The 24,087-nt window shown below is 37.3% G+C and overlaps 2 protein-coding genes across 2 annotated transcripts; both read right to left on the bottom strand.

Moving 5' to 3' along the window:
* Positions 1-1,345: 1,345 nt before the first annotated feature.
* Positions 1,346-12,733, bottom strand: LOC107749199 (uncharacterized). The gene is made up of 15 exons (XM_016564297.1): positions 12,705-12,733; positions 11,121-12,650; positions 10,575-10,655; positions 10,403-10,477; positions 10,164-10,280; positions 9,682-9,825; positions 9,428-9,514; positions 9,184-9,267; positions 8,387-8,470; positions 6,289-6,506; positions 5,858-6,114; positions 2,608-2,724; positions 2,240-2,387; positions 1,806-1,844; positions 1,346-1,716 (listed from the first exon to the last, which is right to left on the bottom strand). The coding sequence occupies exons 1-15, from the start codon at positions 12,731-12,733 to the stop codon at positions 1,442-1,444; spliced, it is 3,285 nt and encodes a 1,094-aa protein (XP_016419783.1). The 3' UTR covers positions 1,346-1,441.
* Positions 12,734-12,807: 74 nt separating this feature from the next.
* Positions 12,808-20,201, bottom strand: LOC107749197 (NACHT, LRR and PYD domains-containing protein 3-like). The gene is made up of 2 exons (XM_016564296.1): positions 20,180-20,201; positions 12,808-14,435 (listed from the first exon to the last, which is right to left on the bottom strand). The coding sequence occupies exons 1-2, from the start codon at positions 20,199-20,201 to the stop codon at positions 12,808-12,810; spliced, it is 1,650 nt and encodes a 549-aa protein (XP_016419782.1).
* Between the last annotated feature and the right edge of the window lie 3,886 nt (positions 20,202-24,087).

Raw genomic sequence — 24,087 nt, 5'->3', positions numbered from 1 at the left:
CCACGCTGTTGTAGTAAATGCAGAATGAGACTTGGTATTGTCATGATCTAGTGACCAAGGGCTTCCCATGAAATAAGTCATCTTGATGGCAGTATATGTACATTGTGTACAATCCCAATATATGCCTCCTTGTCAATGGTATCTTCACACATATGCCAGTCAGCCATGCCTGCACCCCATACCATGACAGACGTTTGCTTTTGCATCTGTCACTGATGAAAGTCTGGATGGTCCCTTTGGTCTTTGGGACTAAGAACTCGACATCCATCTTTTCCTGAAATGCTGTTGAGTTTAATTCTGGTTTGAATTAGGCTTTATTTAATGAAACCTGACTTGCCCCTTGGTTTTTTTTATTTGAACATTTAAATATGTAATGATTAAAGGTGCTGTATGTAGGATTGACACCGAGTGGTTGAACTACGTATTGCAGTCCAAATTCAAAATATTGGAGAGGGTTTTTTTTCACCCGGTCCCTGCTCCTCAGACTTGACGCACACGCAGGTTGCCAGATTGACGCTCTGACCCCTTTCGTTTGCCAGCTTCCATTACTGAATTGAAATACGCTGTGTTTCCCGCCAACTGGCAACCCGGGGTGCCGAAATACAATTGGGTAAACTGGCAGTGGGCGGGTTTCACAAACCAAAAACAGAGACCGACATTCCGGCCCAGAACGCACATTTTCAAAGGAGAATAACTGACTGTGTAGCATTGTTTTTCAGATAAATAAATATGTTAACTTAGCATGTTTCTTAAATATCTGCAAACATATTATTGTATTTTTATGCTTTTAGTCAAAAACTTACATACTACAGCACCTTCAATAATACATCTTGGTTCAACAAATAGTGTCACTGTTCAGTTTTGTCCTTTTGAAAAAAAAAAAAAAAAAGTCAAAATTTTACAGTGAATTGGTTAGGAACTTGTTAAAAAAATTTTGCAGGTGCACATGTACAAAAGCGCATTTACTTCAGCTTTTTGTCTATACCATTCACACTTTCCTTCTGTTCAAGCTATAGTGTCTTAATAAGACTATTCTTAATAATATTTGCAACTGTCACAGTAACAAGATTTAGGATGTGTGATACCAATTAAGCAAAAGAGTTAGTTTGAAACATCTTTATAATGCAATTATTTGTATTTTGTTTCTAAGGGTATCAATCAACAAATCTGCCCGGACCATTTCAGAATATTTCTGTTGAATAAACAATAATTTGTATCTTTTCACACTTTCTTTGCATTACTCAATACCAAATGCATGCAGATATATACAGTATATGAGACAGTTCCTTTTAATTTAAGTAGTTTTCAGGAGGAATGGAGCATTTTATTAATGAGCTGTACGGGTACCAACAAATCTGCCCACGTCTCTGTACATGTATAATGAAACTAGCCGCCATTTGCCTCAAACTGCCTGAAGTTCCTCTCTGGTGTTTTCTCAGCATTACTGCAGTCCACTGGGTCCAGACTCCAATTCATCTACTAGACAACATTCTTCCTTCTTCAGCAGTCGGTAGAATTCTGCTTTTACAGCAGCTCCTCCAGACTCAAGAACATCCAACAAGAGTCTCATTTTTTTCTGTCGTGTTTCTGCAGCATGAACTTTACTGTACATTTCACCTGGAATCATGTCTTTAGTCCTCAGACCATCAGCAATAGTCATCACTGATGAAACTCTCTGAATGAGTTCATCTCTGTGTTTTTTCACAAATCCACATTCTGATTGAAACAACCAAAGAAAAAAGATTACAATTATTTTTGTGCTTGTGTGTGATAGAATACACCAAATGAAATGTAACTGCATATACCTGTGAGCCTTTGGTGAGCAGTGGGTTCTACGTCTTGACCTGATTATATTAAAAATAAATAGGTTTGATGACTGAAAAATCTGTAAATACCTTTACAAGTGACAACGTTAATATGTATGTACCATTATATAAACATAACGGTAACATTGAAGTATTGACATTGATAAAGTCTTTACAGATCATAAAAATGAATTTAGAATGGGGTAGATAATATGGTTAACATGGGTTAAATCATTTTATAAAATGTATTGATCACCTAATAAGTGACAGAATTTTATACATTTTATAAATGTTTATTAGACTGTTAAATAAATATCCAATCATATGCTTTTTATATGATTTCATAACTAGGGTTAAAATTGCACCCAACTTCACAGCCATGACAAATACTGATGTGGTTACTAGTTAAGTCTGTAATTCATGTCACTCGTTACCTGTGACAAGGATTCGCCGTGGTTCCCACACCTCCATTCCTTTAGTTTTATCCAAAAGACTCAGTCTGATTTCCTCAATGTTCACATCCACAAACACTTCAAACGTGGGATGATAGTTTGGACCATAATTGCGTTCAAAAGTCTCCATCTGAAACAAAGAACAGCAAAATGAAGGTGTGACAAAGCAAAAATAAACTACAGTTTATATCCATTACATAGATTACTCATGGTGCAAATCATGCAAAAAACTCTCAGTTATCCACAAATCACAAAAACAAGTTTTACTGAAAATAATTATGAATCTTACTGAAAACAAATATTTTATGTTTTTGCAATAATGCTTATGTCAAATAGGCCTATGATGTTACCTCTGGCTGCACTGTAGATTCCTCTGGTTGACAACACAAATGGTATTCTGTTCCCGGAGTAAGCGAACACTTTGAACTGGTTTTGATGTGCTTGCTCTCTGTGTGCTGATACTTGACCTAGAGAGGAAGAGGCTGTGAATTTCAGATTTTCAGATTTACAAATAGCTTAGGCTTTTCTTAACCGAAGAGAATTCATTTTTACACATGGTTTTTTTTAAAAATCATGGTTTTACATTTTAAAGTTTAACTGGTTAGCAGTCATGTGTAGGGATTTTCATAATTAAAATAGTTAACCCTGGGTCATTACGGAATCCTGAGTTTTCTTGCTTCATGTTTCACACTGCTCAAACTTGACCCCGGGTTAACAATTAATCTTGAATATTCATGAAATGACATTTCACATTGTACCTTCCTAAACCCTGTGTCATATTTGCATATTTACAGTGTCAGTGATGTTGACAGCACGCGGCCGGTTTACATAAAGGCTTTAGCATTGCACGTTCTCATATAGGCTATTGCTGACTGTACTATCAGAGTTTTCCTAAATTTACTTTTTGGACTAAAGATAAGAATAAAACAGTCTCTTCTTCACTCCAATTGACACATCTTGCATCACTATTTGAAATTGGCGCGTTTCCATTAACGTTACGGATTTGCGCAAAACTTTGGCGATATTTTATAAATGTCGATAAAAAAGTATTGCGAAATGACGGCGTTTCCATTAACCAATGTTATGCGACTAAAACGTAACCTTTTGCCTCTTGCGATAAGTCGTGGCAACGGATTTTGGCTATTTTATTTAAAGGATTCACAGAGAGCCGCTTCAGAAACGTGCGTGGCGCCGCTGGATTCTGGAATAAACACAAGCATTGTGGCTGCAATCAGCTTCAGTGGCCGTATCAGAGCCACACTGCACCGCAGACGTGTGCAGTGTAAATTGTCTAAGCATTAAAGGGGTCATATGATGCTGCTAAAAAGAACATTATTTTGTGTATTTGGTGTAATGAAATGTGTTTATGCGGTTTAAGGTTAAAAGAACACATTATTTTCCACATACTGTACATTATTGTTTCTCCTCTATGCCCCGCCTTTCTGAAACGCATCGATTTTTACAAAGCTCATCTGTCTGAAAAGCGAGGTGTGCTCTGATTGGCCAGCTATCCAGTGCGTTGTGATTGGCCGAATACCTCAAGCGTGTGACTGAAATGTTACGCCCCTTACCATATTATGATGCCCCGTCCGGCCGGAGCAACGAGACAAAAACATTAAAACTCATTATAAACAAGGCATGTGCAGTGTAAATTGTCTAAGCATTAGTGGTAGGGAAAGCCCCTTATACTGGAGCGCTGCCACTTATGAAGTGTTTCTTGGAGGTTATAGTACATTGAAGAATGATCATATGACTTTTTACATACGCCATGTGACCTGTAAATGCGGAAAAGCCGTTTCCATTGCAGTTTTGCGAATTATTCCTTTTTCGCATTGCCTGAAAAACCACCTCATGCGAGCGTAAAAACTTTTTTGCGATATATGGGCGTTTTTGCGAAATTGACACGCCTATTTATTGTTCGCTATGGAATGGCTGTTTATGCAACAGGATTTTTGTGACTGTCTAAAGCTCATGAATGTGAGGCACACAATTGCCTGTCTAGTCGTGTCCTCTTTTGGAAGACCAAACAAAGTAGTTTCGCTTTCGCAACAAAACAGCGGCACACACATTACAAACCTTGAGTGAGCAGAGGCCTAGAGTGAGCGGCGGCCTAGAGTATGCGGCGGTCGGCTAGAGTGAGCGGAGGCGGGTGGGCTTGAGAACGGCGCGGCTGGCAGATTCGACGAAGGAGCGTCCGGCGGGCTTGCGGCAACCACATGTGACGACCCCGGACTGGACTCCGCTTCGTCCACGGTGAAAGTTCCACAGCGATCCACAGCGCGAAGTTGATGTATTTCCTCAGCAACCAGCACGGATCAGCTCCAGTGAGGCGCGTACTGGAAATATGCTTATGAATGTTATTAATTTACATTTTATTAAAACCTGCAAAAACCTTTCTGTCGAGTGATGTAAATAAATTTTACAATAGTTTATTGTGCATTCATATTATATTTAAAGTTGCTTAAGCGAAATCAAGGAGTTTATAAGACTGGTTTATTCATTCTTTATACTGTAGACATGTAGAACATATCCGCGTTTGTGCATCAATGTCTGTAATGTGTGCTGTAGGTGCGAAACTTTTAGGAATCTTATCCAAGTTGTAGGCTAGTCAATATTGGTCAGTCAGTCGTATCTGACATAAGGATCCGCGAATTAATCTGTGACCACAAACACGTACCATTAACTTAAATTAATTATATGGCAATAATCACTAATCGGCAATATGCTTTCACACAAATAACTTTATATTTGAATCTTTCAATATGCGTTGACACAAATTACTTATTTGAATTTTTCATTGATACAACATGGCACTGAGTTGTTAGAAAAGAAAAGCGTAGAGACGTTATTGCTTGATGACGTCAGGAACCGATGAATCGGCTTTTTGAACCGGTTCAATGAGTCCATCTGTCCGAAAAGTACCGGTTCACGGAAATGAATCGGACTTTGCATCACTACTGTCGGCTGCTAAGCATCTAGTCATAGCATTCTAACACCACATCGTTTCACCCTGTATCCACCTTTTTCTTGTCGTAAAAATGGGCGCGGCCATTTGTAAATTCTATGGGTCTGGCTTCCGGTCTCATCTGCGTCCACTCCGTCCAGCTATTTTTAGCTGAACAAAACAGTTCGTTTTTCTGCTTGATATTGAAAGTTGGTGTGTCTTATATTATTTTAATGTATTATCTTAATTATGAACACACTGGTTTGTAGTGCAAACAGTTTTACCGTTTACTGCACGTTGTTATTCTCCTCGTTATTTACCTATAGCGGCTAATGAACCGGAAGTCTCACCCATAGGCTTACTTCCGCGTTGAAGAAAAAGGTGGATAAGGTTGGCACTGCAATGCAGGGTTAACACCGCAAAAGCAGTGCTAACTCCGTTCCAGAGCAGGGTTTCATAACCCTGTGTAAAAAGTGGTGTTAACTCCGGTTCTAAATTACAAGTGTGAAATAAATACATTTGATACAGATCAGAGAGTGTGTTAATACCAACCCATCCAAATACAAGACACATTTGCAATGTATGTGAAAGAGGTTTTCATAAAAGACAGTTTCATTATATTATTTGCTTTTATTTTAATAAATGTATAACAATACCTCTGACACTGAAACATTCAACGGGAGCAAATGGACATCCAGTATGTTTTCTCTCTGTCTCACAGTTATTGGCCGCAGAAAAAGAAGCACTTGGGCAATGACAGGTGAAGGAGAAAAGATCTTCCTTTTTATGAGCCCAAAGAGGGACAGATCTCTGATGTCAATCATCACATGAGTTTCAGTCATTTTAAGAGGCTTCATTATTTCTACATTACCACCAGTGAAATGTGCTACAGCCAAACTGTCTTTGTTCTCCTCTGTAAAACATATACAATTTACAAGTTATTCTTGACGTTTAAACATTTATTCAACAGGTTTTTACTGTTATAAAACTGAAAGCTTGTGTACTTTATACTGTATATATTTTTAAAAAGTTACATGTTAAAAACGATCACTGTACCATCCATTCATATAACATGTAATAAACCTACCAGAGAGTATTTCGCAGTGTGGAAGGTGCAGTCCTGAGATTGAACCATTAAAACAGTCAATGTTGTACAAATGTCCTGCAGGCTGCATCTGACCCAAACCATCTAACAGACGAGGATCCCATGAGACAACTCTATACAGCACCTCTCCTTCACCCTCCATCACAAACACAAGACTGGTCAGACTGCACTGAAACTGACCAGCATGTGCACACACAAACCTGAAGGACAGAATATTTTTTTGTTATTAAATCATAATGGCATGCATCTTTTATTAAGCGATAATGCACAGTAAAGCTCAACAGATTAGGGGGTGTGGATCATGATTTTAGTAAAATCATTCCAACCGAATCAGAAATATCAACAAAGTGCTGCAGTGATGATGTATTTTTGTAGGCCAGCCCAGAGTTAGCATCACCCTGGTTCCCTCGACAATAGGATCCAAGAGGGTATTACTGATGTATTTTATGTTGCAGAATAAACTGTGAAAATATCTTGAGTGTGTGTTAAACACAGACCTTATTTCAGGCAAGAAGTGCTAAAATGCTAACTTATTTTCGGTTTTGTTTTGTGCCTACAAAAATACATCACCCCTGCAGCGCTCTATTTCACATAAACAGGAAAGCAAATTAAAATAAACACTGTTGGGGCCAGGGCCGGATTTACCTCTTTTCGTGACATAGGCAAAACAAATTTTTGTGGCCCCCTTCCATATTAATATAATAGGTCTAACATTAGCTACCACCCAAGCAAACAAAAGCACCTCATCCCAAACCTTCCGTTGCAAATTCCAAAATGTCATTTTAGAGCTAATAACTGAGGCTTGAGCCATTGATATGCAGGCTAATGCAGTTATTAATGCAGTCTAACGCTCTTAGAGAGAGAGAGAGAGAGAGAGAGAGATCAAGCGCGTGTGAATACTTGCTTCTGTGCATCTCTCAGCAATGTTAAGCCGCAGCGTCTACTAATAGTGAATCTTTAAGTTAAACTGCTTCAAGAACCTTGTTACTGAGAAATGTCATGTACACTCTTAAAAATAAAGGTGCTTCAAAAGGTTCTTCACAGCGATGCCATAGAAGAACCATTTTTTGGTTCCACAAAGAACCATTCAGTCAAAGGTTCTTTAAAGAACCATCTCTTTCTTACCTTTTTATAATCTGAAGAACCTTTTTTCACCACAAAGAACCGTTTGTGAAACAGAAAGGTTCTTCAGATATTAAAGGTTCTTTATGGAACCATTTAGACAAAAAGGTTCTTCTATGGCATCGTGAAGCACCTTTATTTTTAAGAGAGTAGCTTTTCAGCTGCACAACTATTTTATTGATACATTCTCGGGGCAGCGCTGACAACAAGTTTCTGGTCAAGTCTCCGCATGTGTGCGCGTCTGTGAGAGAGAACAGGAGAAAGAAAGCGTGATTTCCTTAGCCTACATAAAAAAGGTGGAAGACATGGAAATACTTTGTCATTTTTTAACCTATTGTTTGTTATATTTATTTGCTCAATGTCTTTTGGGGTTTTGGTTCTTTTACTGTTGTAGATAGCCCATAGTATAACAAAAATATTATATATCTATTCATCGTGTTTGGGCCCCCCTGGACGAGCGAGCATAGGCACGTGCCTAGAATGCCTATGCATAAACCCGGCCCTGGTTGGGGCAAAAATACAGTAAATGTGACATTTCAATAAGTACAATATTGTGCGTTATGGTTGTTACTGTTACTCAAAAAAGACAAAAAGTATTATAAAAACAACACACAAATTTTCATGCATGTATTCATGCATATAATTTTTGTTCATATATTCCAGATCTTCTGAAGACATTCAGAAACTATCTGCTGCAACTATCCGGTCAAACATCAGCATTCAATCAGCGTGTCACGTTCAGTTACAACAGTCAGCACGATAAAACTCTTTAGATATTTCAATGTTCACATTATCACGCATAATCTGAACATAAAGTTCTGTGCTTTTGTTTGAAAGGACTGTATTTTCTTTAAGTTTATTGGTGATTATGAAATGTGTGGTGCTCGCTAGTGATGGGAGAAACAAAGGTTTTCAAAACTCATTGCTTCGCAAACTTCACTGTTTCGTTTTTTAATACCTGTATGCTTTCTTGTCTTTGTCATCTCCCTGAAGTAGTTCAGGTGTAAAAACTTCTGCATCTTCTGAGGACTGAAGTAAAGAAAAGAATGAAGAGAAAAGTTTATCCTCCAAATTATGTTGTTATTTAAAATAATACATTTCTGTAAACATTCTGAATATTTAAGTAAAATACCAGTGTTTGCAAGGAACTAAAGAATAGTGTTAAAGTTTTGGGTAAAATTATATTTGGGGGAAAAAAAAGAAAAAATATGAAATGAGCATAAAAAAATAATTAATGTTACACCAAACACACAAAATAATGATCTTTAAAAAAGCATCATATGACCCCTTTAAAGAAAGAAAGAAAGGACAGACACAGCTGTTACTCACTGATTGTTCAGTAGATGATTGAGCATTTAATGATGAATAAGTCACAGAATCTGAACTCTCTTCTACTGTCAGACAAAACACAATTCTGGGTTTAAAACTGTTTAACTCAAAACCACACATTAAATTGAGATACTATTCTGTGTACTGGCACCTAAGCTTTTCAAACGAACAGACAACAGGGTTCATAATTATCACATGGCAAAGCACCAATAAAAACTGGGTTTGGTAAATAAAGTAAATTACAAATTAAATCTAAATCAATTTAAAGTTTTTTTTTTCTTAAAGTTGCCAGTTTTTTTTTTTTTATAATTTGATTTAAGCAGAATGAGTTACAATGAGTTCCATAAGGAACAAATGAAACAGATCCAGCAAGGGTTCTGGAATTATATACTAAAAGACAAGCAGTAAACATTTTGCTTACTTTTACTCTCACTCTTTTCTCTATTTGTCTTCAGCTCCTCCTCTGTAAATCTTCTCCTGTCTGGTTGAATCAATACTGTTTTCCCCCAGCTAATGAGAATAACATTCCACACTGATAATGAACATACTGCAAAATTATTAAATATCCTTAAAGCAACAAAATTGGCTGTTGATTACTGTTTATCTACATATAAATAATCTCCACAATGAACTGAAAGAAAATGCTATCTATCTAATAAATAAGGCTTACACAGTCAGAGTCCAAGCCATCTGCTTCAATGATTCCTTCAGGGACTGGATTTGCACCAGATGGATGAATGGATATCTAAAATTTACACTGGAAAAAAAAATCAAATTAACTACATTCATTCTAAAACAGCAAGAGCTTCTGGTTCACTGTGATCAATGGTTAGGAAAAAACATTTATTTAAAACCACCACTTAAGCCAAATTTTTATTAGAAAACTGAAAAAAAACTACTTAAATGCTCTGATATTGTTGTTACCTTAGTTCAATTAGGCTGGGACAGGCCTGAATGAGGGATAAGATTTTAGGGCCAAATGTAGTCAGATCTGAAACCTGCAGACAAACTTTCTTTAAACCGGACACTGATTGCAGGAATGTCAACAGTCCCTTTTCCACAAGACCACTAAAAAACACAAAGTCTACATGAATTTGTACTTGTAACATGCTTAATCTCAAGCACAAAGTTAAATATCTACATGCTTTCTTTTTTAAGAATAAAAATAAAATAAACAGATTTTCTCTCATTAACTCTCATACTCAGATGATGATGTAAAAAGCAAACAAACTTTATTTATTTTATTCTTTTTATTTTCTTTTAATTGCCTTCTAAAATGCTTGCATGATGGCAAATGACAGCAACTTAAAAGACAGCAATTCCATTGTATACTGTAAATATTATAAGGGGGTATATCTGAAAATAGAAAGAATGAAGCTTCCACTCACAAAAGATTAAACATGCACAATGCTGGCTTGTTCTGTGATTTTACCCAGTTGATGGTGGAAACCACTGAGCTTGGACAGGTTAGAGTTAATTCCGTCTTTAATGATGTCGCTATCTTTGACATGCTCACAGACAACCTAAAGCAGCCAGAAATAAAAATTAATTTTCGTATAGGTTTATAGGCCTTCTAAAAATCAAGTCTTAGGATGAGACTACACTTTTGCATGTGACAAGTGATTTAAATGATTGAGATTCTTACGTGATGTCTTTATCTCTGACTGACAGAGTGACCTCTGGGTAGAACAGACTTCCACTGTTTTCAAGCTCCTTTATACTGGCAATTTAAAAAATGCACATTATTTAGTAATTGCATTACTGTGATTAGTAATTCAATTATTAGATCTTACAAAAAAAATTTATTTCAGAATTACATCAATTTATTCAGAATCTTTCCTTTACCAGCAGTTGAAATCAAACCAACAACATAATCTGGAATGCAATCCATCATCAACCTTTAAAAGTAAAAAGAGCACAGTATATCAGGAAACATATTTAATAATCCTTATACAAGTGCTAATTCTGAATGACTGAAGTTCATTCTGAATGATTAAGGTGTGAGCAGTTTTGGACAGAGCTGTGCAATTTTGCCTGGGGAGAATATATATATGCAAACTGGCCAAATTTCCACTGAAATGCAAGTAATTTGATATCAACTTCTTGTTGTTGACTGACCAAGTTAATTTTTATTAATATATGCTGCTAAATATTGAATAACAGATGATCTTCAAAGCTGAATCACAGCTGTACTCATCTCAGCTGCAGAAACTCTTGCTTGTGTGATATTGCTTAAATATTATAATTTTACATCACAGTTTGAGATTCAATATTAGTGAATGCATTGTGATTGCAGTGAGTAAATACAAATGTGCAAGTAGTAATAATAATGATAATAAATGTGTCATGTGTCTTTCACTCACCACAGCTCTTTACAGCGGTACAGTTCAGGCTGGAGCATCTTCAGATTATCAGATGTTACAAGGAGTTTCAGGTTTCTGATGTGTTCACAGCACTGTAAACAGTACTTCAACACCCAACAGTCTGTCCTTTTCAGTGGAGTATTAGACAGATCTATCAAAACCAAACCTTCCAAAATTTTGTCAATTAAGCTCTTCTCATGAAGCTCGTAGAGACAATGGAGGATGAACAGCATGTGCTCATTTTCATATCTCTGTGAACACCAACTAATCCATTCCTTAAGCTGGGTTTCTATGCTGATAGAAACAGCCATGTTGAGCTTTTCAAAGAATGAGGGGATCCATTCTTTCTTACAAAGACCACAGAGGAAGAGAATCACAGGTTGCAGCAGTTTTGTATGTCTCACTTCTACATCTGCCATTGAAAATTCCCTATCAGACCAATCAGACAATGCCCAACCTCTCTCTACAGTGTGAAGCAGCTCCCTCACTTTCCTCTGAGACTCTTCTGCATCCAGAAGAACATAGTACAGAGCAGTGAAGAACTCCTGAAAGCTGTGATGCATGAAACTAAACATGGTCTCCTGGCGAATTCTTCTCTTAGAGAGGAAGTTGCACAGGAATGGCTTTCCAGCAAGGTCTGAAATGGATTCATTTACAGTTTTCTCATCAAACAGCACTTGTTGTTCCAGCATCCCTCTCTCTGCCAGCTGACCCAGACTCCTCAGCAGGTTCGGCACAGACTGACTCAAACCCTGGCAGTGATGCTCCACTAGAGTGGACACAAAGTCAACATAGATGGAGGTGGTGGTTTCCAGTCCACTTGTTACATTTGCACCAACCTTGAACATCTCACTGATTATCCAGCGGATAACAGGAATGGAACAGGCAGTGAGGAGGGTTTCATTTGTTCTCACACAGTCATACTCTTTCGTGAAGAACTTCTGGAAGTATCCCGCAACCTTCCTCACAGAAAAGCCCATGATCTCAGTAAAACACTTTTGTCCTTTCAGCAGCTTGTTCACTGTGTTCTTAGTTCTGGTGGTGACCAGCAGGTTGGTCTCAGGGATGAGGTATCTCCTCAACAGGGCACAAAGAATGACCTCAGGTGGGGCTTTCTGAAGTGGATTAGTGTGTGCTGACATGTCATAAATGTCCTGTGAAAGTCTCAGTTCATCAAATCCATCAATGATGAAAAGCACTTTCTCTGGTGAATGCTGTAGTATCTGTGAGATCTGATCTGATGTTAAACTACAGCTGTAGCTCAAGAGCTCAATTAAGTTAATCTCCTCAGAAATACACATCAGCTCTTCACACCTCAGATAGAAAACTAGATAAAAACGACTAGTAGAAAACTCTTCAGATGCCCAGTCCAATGTGATCTTTTGCGCTATAAGGGATTTGCCACTGCCAGAGTCGCCTTGGAGAATGACAGTCACTGCCCTATACAAGTGAAAAAACTCATGCACATGGGTGATCTTAAAACTGCCGTTTCTGTTTTTCTGAATGATCAGTGGTTCAGTATAGAGGGCACTGCAGAAACTCTTGCTTGTGTGATATTGCTTAAATATTATAATTTTACATCACAGTTTGAGATTCAATATTAGTGAATGCATTGTGATTGCAGTGAGTAAATACAAATGTGCAAGTAGTAATAATAATGATAATAAATGTGTCATGTGTCTTTCACTCACCACAGCTCTTTACAGCGGTACAGTTCAGGCTGGAGCATCTTCAGATTATCAGATGTTACAAGGAGTTTCAGGTTTCTGATGTGTTCACAGCACTGTAAACAGTACTTCAACACCCAACAGTCTGTCCTTTTCAGTGGTGAATTCGACAGATCTATCAAAACCAATTTTTCCAAGACTTTTCTAATGAAACTCTTCTCATGAAGCTCATAGAGACAATGGAGAATGAACAGCATGTGTTCACTTTGATATCTCTGTGAATATGTACTGATCCATTCCTTAAGCTGGGTTTCTATGCTGATAGAAACAGCCATGTTGAGCTTTTCAAAGAATGAGGGGATCCATTCTTTCTTACAAAGACCACAGAGGAAGAGAATCACAGGTTGCAGCAGTTTTGTATGTCTCACTTCTACATCTGCCATTGAAAATTCCCTATCAGACCAATCAGACAATGCCCAACCTCTCTCTACAGTGTGAAGCAGCTCCCTCACTTTCCTCTGAGACTCTTCTGCATCCAGAAGAACATAGTACAGAGCAGTGAAGAACTCCTGAAAGCTATGATACATGAAAGTGAACATTGTCTCCTGATGGATTCTTCTCTTAGAGAGGAAGTTGCACAGGACTGGACTGCCAGCAGGTTCTGAAATGGATTCATTTACAGTTTTCTCATCAAACAGCACTTGTTGTTCCAGCATCCCTCTCTCTGCCAGCTGACCCAGACTCCTCAGCAGGTTCGGCACAGACTGACTCAAACCCTGGCAGTGATGCTCCACTAGAGTGGACACAAAGTCAACATAGATGGAGGTGGTGGTTTCCAGTCCACTTGTTACATTTGCACCAACCTTGAACATCTCACTGATTATCCAGCGGATAACAGGAATGGAACAGGCAGTGAGGAGGGTTTCATTTGTTCTCACACAGTCATACTCTTTCGTGAAGAACTTCTGGAAGTATCCCGCAACCTTCCTCACAGAAAAGCCCATGATCTCAGTAAAACACTTTTGTCCTTTCAGCAGCTTGTTCACTGTGTTCTTAGTTCTGGTGGTGACCAGCAGGTTGGTCTCAGGGATGAGGTATCTCCTCAACAGGGCACAAAGAATGACCTCAGGTGGGGCTTTCTGAAGTGGATTAGTGTGTGCTGACATGTCATAAATGTCCTGTGAAAGTCTCAGTTCATCAAATCCATCAATGATGAAAAGCACTTTCTCTGGTGAATGCTGTAGTATCTGTGAGATCTGATCTGATGTTAAACTACAGCTGTAGCTCAAGAGCTCAATTAAGTTAATCTCCTCAGAAATACACATCAGCTCTTCACACCTCAGATAGAAAACTAGATAAAAACGACTAGTAGAAAACTCTTCAGATGCCCAGTCCAATGTGATCTTTTGCGCTATAAGGGATTTGCCACTGCCAGAGTCGCCTTGGAGAATGACAGTCACTGCCCTATACAAGTGAAAAAACTCATGCACATGGGTGATCTTAAAACTGCCGTTTCTGTTTTTCTGAATGATCAGTGGTTCAGTATAGAGGGCAGAAAATGACTCTTGTTCACCAGTCATGAAGCTCCACTTACTCTCATACTTCTGTTTGACAGACAACTTGTACTGATGTACTATCTCCCAAATTCCTACAAGAAAACCATATGATTTACATGACAAGAGTTTGTTTTCTGCATCAACAGAAAATAAGCTAATATTGCATTACAGCTACTGTGTTCCGGAAATATTGTAAAGAGATATGCATTTTATTTGCAAAAAAGCAGTTACAGCATATATAGAGAGTAGACTGAGATGATGTGATTTCTTTTTGTTCAATTGTGACCCTGGACCACAAAACCAGTCATAAGGGTCATTTTTTTTTTGCTGAATTTGCTGATTTGCTGAATAAATACGCTTTCCATTGATGTGTGTTTTGTTAGGATAGGATAATATTTTGCCGAGATACAACTATTTGAAAATCTGGAATCTGACGGTGCAAAAAAAATCAAAATACTGAGAAAATTGCCTTTAAAGTTGTCCAAATGAAGTGAGAAAATCGCCTTTAAAGTTGTCCAAATGAAGTTCTTAGCAATGCATATTACTAATCAAAAATTAAGTTTTGATATATTTACGGTTGATAAATTTACAAAATTTCTTCATGGAACATGATCTTTACTTAATATCCTAATGATTTTTGGCATAAAAGAAAAATCAATCATTTTGACCCATTCAATGTTTTTTTGGCTATTGCTACAAATATACCCCAGCGACTTAAGACTGGTTTTGTGCTCCAGGGTCACAAATATAACAACATCACTTTGGCACATAATGTAGAGTATACACACTGGAGCAAATTCTCTCCCACATTAGCCCCTATTAATTTTTAGTTTTTAAAATATTACTCTAAAATCTATAATTCCATCATCTATAAAATCTGATTTGTATATCCCATGATGATTATGAATGGACAGATTCGATTTTCAAGTACCGTATTGTCCCGAATATAAGACGATATTTTTTTCTTGGAAATACATCTGAAAAAACGCGGTCGTCTTATATTCGGGGTCTAGACTTTGACATGTCAATAATACACCCACAACAATAGGTGGCGCCAAATACGCATAAAACGAGTGTGCCATGAAATACGTAATGTAATGCGTGGTCACGTTAGCATGATGGGACCAGACTCCCTTTGTGATTTTAAAACGTAAGACAGTACCCAGATTTGAAGACTACAACTAGATTTAACTTCTACTCTTAATAAGATTTTGGTAGGCTACTATTAGATGGATAGCCTAAATGTCCTAAATCAGATGGGCTACCTGTTTTTTTTTTTTTTTTATGGTTTATCAAAAAGGGTATATTTTTTAAATGTGATTGTTGGTACATTTTACCAGTTTTTACCATACTTTCAAAACAAAAATAAAAATAGGAAAAATATGCAATATGAAAATAATTGAAGACAAAATGTGTTTTACTGAGAAAAAACAAGATTTGGTTTTTAAAAAGCCTTTTTCCAAAAGGTACATCTGGAAAAAAGGGGGGGGGGTCGTCTTATAATCAGGGTCGTCTTATATTCGGGCCAATACGGTAATTTCTCTCATCATTCAGGGCACAACAAAGTGCACGATATTGTCAGAACGTGTTTTAAATACTATGTGTCATTCAGCAGTAAACAGTGAATGACTGAACAATTTAGCATAGTACATTTCAGACACTGAGAGCTGTTCTTTATGCTGTATGATAAAGCATCTAGCTGTCATGTGTAATGAATCCAGTTTCATCACTAATCAAAGTGGGCACAATCAGTCCTAAAGATCTGGAGCCGTATTTACAAAACATCTTAGGGCTAAAAGTAGCTCATTACTAGCCAATTTAGGAGAAACTCTTAAAAATAACAGCAGTGTCAGTCCTAATTTTAGGACTCCTACATTTTTGCTCTAATAGTATTTCACACAGCGTTTTAGCGCTAAAAAAACAGCTCCTAAGTCTGTAAAAAATTAGGGGACTCCTATGTCACTAAGACCAAATCACAAACCATCCTAAAATGGCTGTTGCTGTCAATCCAACTCAAAATGTAAACATTTTGTTGGCAGTAATAGCCTTGCGGGCAGTGCGCTGGCATAAAGCGCAGTTGCGCTTCAGGAGTCCTGAGTTCGAGTCCCGGCTCACGGACCTTTCCCGATCCTGCCCCACCCCCCCTCTCTCTCTCTCCCACTTCGCTTCCTGTCTACATACTGTCCTATCCTAATAAAAGCAAACATAAGACTTTAATAACAAGTAAACCTTTTAGAAGCATTTCACTATAATTTCCCTTTAATTTAATTATGTCCTGCTTTTCATGTAGAAGAAGTAACAGCTGTTCTTGCGTCCAGTTTGGTTTTCTTTTACGTTTGTATGTCTTACTATCAGCCATGATTATTCTACTCTGTTAATTAAAAGGTTATTTATATGCGTATCCACTTGTTTACAAGATGCAGACAAGCTGACAATTAGATGAACATATATTTGTTTAATTAGTGACATTAGCCTACATTTGAAAAACTTCATTTGAATATGGTGACATGATACCTCATTCTACAATATTTCTATGATTAAATCACAGAAACCCATCCCCTATCAGTCAATCACAGAGGGTGTAGTTAAAAAGCTTGTTGACGTCCTCCATAGCAACAAAGTCAACCCTGCCTTTTCTCTTAAGATTTCTCCCCATTCCTTAGTAAAAGTTGCTCTCGGCAGCTTTGTGAATAGGTTGTAAAAGAAAACACTTAACTAACTTTTAATGCTATTTAGGCAAACTTTAGTGGCAAGATCAAATGTTTTGTGAATAAGGTCCCAGAGTTACATGCAGTCTGAACAAAGCACATGGTGTTCTGTGTTTCTCAACTGGTGATTTGCCTATAAAATATATATTTATTTTTATATTTTTGGCAATCGAAGCAGAGGTCTCATTTTTAATGCAAAAATATGGGCCTACCTGTCAAGCTGAGTAAATGTACCAATTCTGCAGAGGAATCCCAAGGCTTCAAAAAAAAAAAGTTTTATTAATGTCAATGATAAAAGGTAATATAATTTAACAGATGACAATAGGAATGTAAATTAATGTTTAGTACAGCTTAAACAGTATTGCCTGTTTGGAACAAAATAGTACACCCCTACATTTAACATTAAATGTCAAAAGTTAGCTAATAGAACTGTTGAAAATAAGATGTCTCAAGTCCTCAGTGTCTCATAGTGTCATTATATTTTTCACTTTCAATTCACTTACATCACTTTCAGGCCTTCTTACTGTCATGGTGGACGAAGTCATCAATTCGGTACTCCGTACTTGAAAAGAATCAGAGTTCATGTCAGATGTACCTAAATTGAAGCATGAAGGAATTTGAAGACAATCTATACTGATTTAGGTGCAATTTTAAAATTAAAGCTGCAGGCAGCTGAATATTGGCATGTAGATGTCTTCAAGCCAGGACTTTGATCAAACATATGAAGTTTGGTGCAGATTGAATATGGTATGTTTGAGTTAGTGTAGTGAGTTAGTTGGACTGTTGCCAACAGGTGGTGCTCTGATTACAACTGTATATTGGCCTTTAGATGTCTTCAGGTGAAACATCGAACTTTGTCAGGCCACCAAGGACAACACCCTTTAACGAAAACTCAAGATCTTACCAAATACAATTTATGTCATTAAATCTCTAGGAGGAATTCGTTAGTGTAAAACATGCCACTTCCTGTTGCCAGCAGGTGGCACTATGACTATAACTGAATATGGGCATGGGCATGGGCATGTCTTCAGGACAGGACTCTTATCAAACATGTGAAGGGGCAGATCGGACATTGTCTGCCTAAATTATAACAACTTCCTATTTCATGGTGAAACATCGAAGTTTGTCAGGCCACCACAGACACACCCTTCAACGAAAACTCAAGATCTTCACAATTTAACATCACAAAGGGCTTTAGATTACACTGACCAAATTTGGTGTTGATCTGTTTAAATCACTAGGAGGAGTTTGCTTAAATACAACGACTGAAAATGGCAAAAACGGCACAAAACTTGCAGAGAAAATGAAAAATAACAGAATTCCTTTTGGGTTTCGGACTTCATACCGTGGGACTTTTTTTGTAGGTATTGGTGTGTTACATGTGTCTACCGAATTTTGAACATGGAGGTGAAACATAGCTCGAGGGGCACCTCGTTGAAATTTTATAGGTGGCGCTATTGAGCCATTTTGCCACACCTACTTCTGAAACCCATATCAGATGTAAATTTTTACCACTGGTGCTCAGGCCCTAATGAGATTAATGGTTCAATTTAATTGCTTAATTTTAATCACTGTATGTGTGGACTTAAATAATGAATAACAACTATTAATTTTTACTGTCAGCCGGACTGTAGTACTGTTGTGAAGTGTATACTCTATTAAAGAGATCTATGAACACAATGCTCTACTCTGGCCAATACAGATATACTTTTTTTTTTTTGCAGAAACAGAAACACATCCTCACTTCTATGGAACATCTGATGGTTATTGTACTTCAGTTTTAAATGAACTTACATTGTGATTTATGCATCTTCAGGCTTCTATGGCATACTGCAATACTACCGGGTTTACCTTTCGAGAGTGATGTTTGTATGATGTACTCTGAAAAACAGAATTATTCATGACACAGGCTGAATTGAGAACATTGGTGAAAAATGTCAGGACACAGCAAACATCTTAAAGGGGTCATATGATGCGATTTCAATTTTTCCTTTCTCTTTGGAGTGTTACAAGCTCTTGGTGCATAAAGAAGATCTGTAAAGTTGCAAAGACTAAAGTCTCAAATCCAAAGAGATATTCTTTATAAAAGTTAAGAGTCAGCCACACCTACCTAAAACGGCTCGTTCTAACACACCCCCACATACCTACGTCACGATCTCGGAAGATTTGCATAACGCCGCCCAAATGTTCACAAAAAGAAAGAAGGCGTAACTTTTATTCTCACTGTAGTATCGTTGCCGCCATGTCGTGAAGGCGCTGTGTGTTTCGTTGTGAAAGCGAAACTACTTTGTTTGACCTTCCAAAAGAGGACGATATCTGCTTCGTCATGCCTGGAGCTGACCCGTGCTGGTTGCTGAGGAAATACTACAACTTTGAGCTGTGGATCGTCGGATCGGCTTTCACCGTGGACGAAGCCCCGAGTCCAGCCCGGGGTCGTCACATGTGGTTGCCGCAAGCCCGCCCGCCGCCGCTCACTCAAGCCCCGCCGTGTGTTCCGTTGTGAAAGCGAAACTACTTTGTTTGCCTTCCAAAAGAGGACACGACTAGAAAAAGTTTTTAAATAGAAAAAAAAAAAAAAAAATCTAATGCAAACCATCTTTTCAGAAAATCAGCTTAATTTTATGAGGAAAATAAGGTTCATTGTTAAATGGATGGTTCCCCCAAAAAGAAAAGTCAGTCATGTAATTATTTAACCACCCTGTGGTGTTTTAATGCCATATGCCCATCTTTCTTTTTAGGACCACAGTAGGAGAAATTTTACAACTTTTTTCTTCTCTTTTTGTGTTGTGAAAAAGAAATAATAGAATAACACCAGCGAGTAAATGACTGAAATGTTCATGTTTGGTGGAACTATCATTACTTAACATAACTTTAACATGAACCCTTTAAAAAAAATGCATTAATTACAAAAGAATGCAAGCTGCATAAAACCGATTATCCATTTTATCCTGCATTCTTTTATACACAAAACTTGGTTCATTAGGTTTTATGACATCATGTCAAGGTTTTTACATCAATTACATTTAATGCAGACTGCTGGCTCACAAATATAATTTCTTTTGCCGGAGATTCTAAGCGCAACAAGAAACAATGTGCTCAGTACTGAACATCTCAACTTGTCTACTCACTGTCAGCGTCCAGACCCTCCATCTCTAGGGCGTTGTTTGAACTAAATATAGCTGAATTATCAGAGAGCTCATATGAAAATCAGGTTAAAACATTAGAACAAAGTTTTGTCACCAACTAATTTCGTCTCTTGGAAGGCGCCAATTACTGTTGTTAACGGATGTAGAGGGTAACAGGATGTTTTCACTAGTGTTTCACTTTCGAAACACGCTTCGTGAAGCTTTGAAACATTAGTGAATCATTTGTTTCGAACCTGTGATTCGGAGCAGGTGTCAATCTGCTAAAGTCACGCGAAGGCTTCGTTACGTTTTGAAACGTTTCGAAATTTCAGTGGTTCGCCGCTTTTTTTTTTACAGTTTTATACATTTGTAGACGTTTTAATGACACATTTGTATAAACTGAATAAAATTAGTTGTACAGTTTAATAACATTAACACATACAGACACTTATTATTTAATGTTAGTTAATTGCATTGAATACAGTACATTTCCAATAAAGCATTTGCAACAGATTAGTAAAAGGTATTTTTGTGCATGTTTTGGTTTTCGTTGCATTCACACCGTTTTGACCAGCAGGCGTCACCAGCGTGTGGCGTTTCGAAACAGTGAATCATTTTGATTCAATTGATTCAACGTTTTGTGGACTGCGACCCCAGATGATCTCGTATTGTAAGCGAGCGCGGTTTCTCCTCTGCACTTTAAAGGCCTTTAACCTTTAATCATTCGAAATGTTTTCACTTTTCACTTCATAGTAAGATATTCGAAGGTATGGAGGATGTAACAGTCATTCGGAACGCACTTTGAACCTTTGAAGTCATCTTTTCAAGCGAAATAAAGCTAAGAACACGCATCAACGTACATGATATTAGTAGCCTATAACAAATCACCTAAACTTTAAATTGTATAGTTAATTACAGTAATTACTTATACAAGTACCTCTAGATATCTTAAAATCACACTGAAACATTTGAACAAAGATCTTGATCTTTGTACATCAAATAAGAGAGCACACATTAAAGAAATACTATTGTTAATGCATCTGAAGAGTTTTCACCTTTATATGGCATAATTCTGTCAGGATTCGTATGTCTACAGCAAAAGCACACATAGCCTACATGAAGACATGCCCTCTGAGTAAATAGGGTTTTTTAATTATCTTAATATAGAGGATAATGAATTATAAATGTGATGACCAATATAATGTACACCATGACCTTGATTATTTACCACAGAAATACTAGATGAAGTGTGCTTGGCTTATGCTGATCAATGTCAATCAATGCTGAACACTTGGGTAGGCTATGTAAAACAGTACTGTTTTTCACCGGGTTTTTTAATATAGCCAAACAGTCATATGATCATGGCATTCGAACATTTGACAAACTTTATGAGGGGGAAACACAACATTTGGTCATTTTGCTGAATACATGATCATCAGGATTTACACAAATCTGTGGAGTTCATGCCGAATAGCCTAGATAGGAGAAAAAAAAGAAAGAAAACAAGCACCTGGATTTCAGTCATTACATGTACAGTTGCACTCAAAATTATTCAACCCTCCAGAGACTGCAGTATTTTACAAATACAAGTTTTTCTGAAGATCCAGGATTTTATAAAAAAACAGAGCTCTCACAAAAACTATAGAGAATAGTTTTATTATATTAGAAAGTCTAAGGCTACATGAAGATTTCCAAGACATTAAAAGTTCCTAGAGACACAGCTGGCAGCCTTATTCCTTAGTTTAAAATGGTTTGAACCAGAAAACATTTGAGGGTGTTGAACAAAAAAGCACAATATCATAAAATATTTCATCAGAGCAACTGAGAAAAACCTGCAATGTACAGCCAAAGACTTGCAAGATGACCCGGCGATAGGAGGAAAAACATTTCAATGCAGTGTATAAGAAGAACACTAGACAAGCATTGCCTTCTTGTTAAGGCATCTTGCTGAATACCACTCTTGACCAAGAAGAACCAAAAGGCCGACTAGAACATGCTAAAATTTATTTGGATAGAACTGTGGATTTCTGGAAGAATGTTTTATGGAGTGATTTGACCGAACTGGAACTTTTTGGACCTACGTGTCAGCAGTATGTTTGGTGCAAAAAAATGCAAAGCTTATATGCAGAAGAACACCATTTCCATGGTCAAACATGGAGGTGGGCCAGTCCTGTTATGGGGTGTTTTACTGTTGCAGGAAGTGGAAATCATAACTGTATGAAGGACATTATGAATTATTATGTATTAGGCCATTTTGGCAAGAATTGTGATGCTTTTGGTGCAAAGACTGAAGCTGATTATCAATGGACTTTCCTGCAATAATGACCCCATTCAGAAATTTACATCCCCTTGATTCTTAATACTGTGTTGTACACATCCACAGCTGTTTTTTTGTTTGATGATAGTGGTTCACGAGTCCCTTGTTTGTCCTGAACAGTTCAAACTGCCTGCTGTTCTTCAGAAAAATCCTTCAGGTCCCACAAAATCTTTGTGTGTGTGTTTTTTTTATTTATTTTTTTAGCATTTTTGTGTATTTGAACCCTTTCCAACAATGACTGCATGATTTTGAGATCCATCTTTTCACACTGACTCATATGCAACTATTACAGAAGGTTCAAATGCTCACTGATGCTCCAGAAGGAAAAACCATGCATTAAGAGCCGGGGGGTGAAAACGTTTGAACAGAATTAAGGTGTGTACATTTTTCTTATTTTGCTTAAATATCATATTCTCACCTGGCTGCAGCCTGTAAATAAAATCTAAAATAATTTTATTGATTTTATTAATGATAATTTATGGTATGCTTTTGTAACTCTCTTATGTATTGAAGCACGTTTCTGCCACTTAAGAAAAAAATGCTTTTGAAAATTTTTACAACATAAAAAGTCGAAACTGTGGCATAATAAGTAATGATATGGCATGGGTGCACTAGATTATTCCCTCCAGCAGAGGACAGCACAGTCCACTTTCTGTATAAACTAGGCTTTCAACGGACTAGTATATTTCCCCTTAAAATTCATGAATAAAGTTTTGTTGTGGGTTTGGTGACTAACCAACAAAAAAGATAAAAACATGTATTTGAAACCACACTATACCACACATTTGCCTGATAATCATATTTTAATATCAATTAATACAATTTATGATATGTAGGCTAAATAATCCTATGACGCCACTTTGTAGGCAAAAACCCGGAAGCGAGTTAGCATTTTAGCACTTCCGGTTCCATCGTCCCAGAGTCAATGGGTTTTTTGAATGGGAGTTTGGTTAAATCCCTAAAATAAGGTCCGTGGTTCACACACGCTGAAGATACTTTCACGTTTTATTCTACGACATAAAACACACCAGTTACACCCCACTCGTGATTTTTTAAACTTTTACGTTTCTTAAAAAAGACGGTTGCTAACCAGTTGCTAAATGGGATTACAGGCGCTGTCGGAGACATTAAACATCATCACGCCGAACAATTTATCAATTTACAGTATTTTCCAGTCGTAGTATAATTTGTAATACAATTAATTGTAGAATAACCAATTAATAGTTATCCGCATTTTCTATTGTTGTTCGACAATGTTTTTTTGTTGTTGTTGGGGGTTTTTTGCCCCGAAATGCAACACAAGTCTTCGGATGGAAGATGCTTGTTTTATCGCTTTCCTACTGATACAGAGACTCTGGGGTCGTATCATAAGGTAAACTCATATGATTAGTCCATGTAAACACCACATTTACCGGCTTAGTCGCGGTGAAAGTGAAACTTTAATGATGCATAGTGCTTAAAGCCACTTTAAAATTAAATGTTTACGGCCACATGAAGCTGATAGAAAGCATATGGACTTTCTAGAAGCAATGATAAAATAACATGTTGTGTACCCACCCTAACAAAGCTGAAATGTGGTACTTTATTCACTAAA

This window comes from Sinocyclocheilus rhinocerous, unplaced genomic scaffold (assembly GCF_001515625.1).
Source record: "Sinocyclocheilus rhinocerous isolate Xijiao unplaced genomic scaffold, SAMN03320098_v1.1 scaffold919, whole genome shotgun sequence".
Taxonomy (NCBI): domain Eukaryota; kingdom Metazoa; phylum Chordata; class Actinopteri; order Cypriniformes; family Cyprinidae; genus Sinocyclocheilus; species Sinocyclocheilus rhinocerous.
Note: the sequence above shows the minus strand (reverse complement) of the source record. Positions and strands in the feature narration are given on the sequence as shown.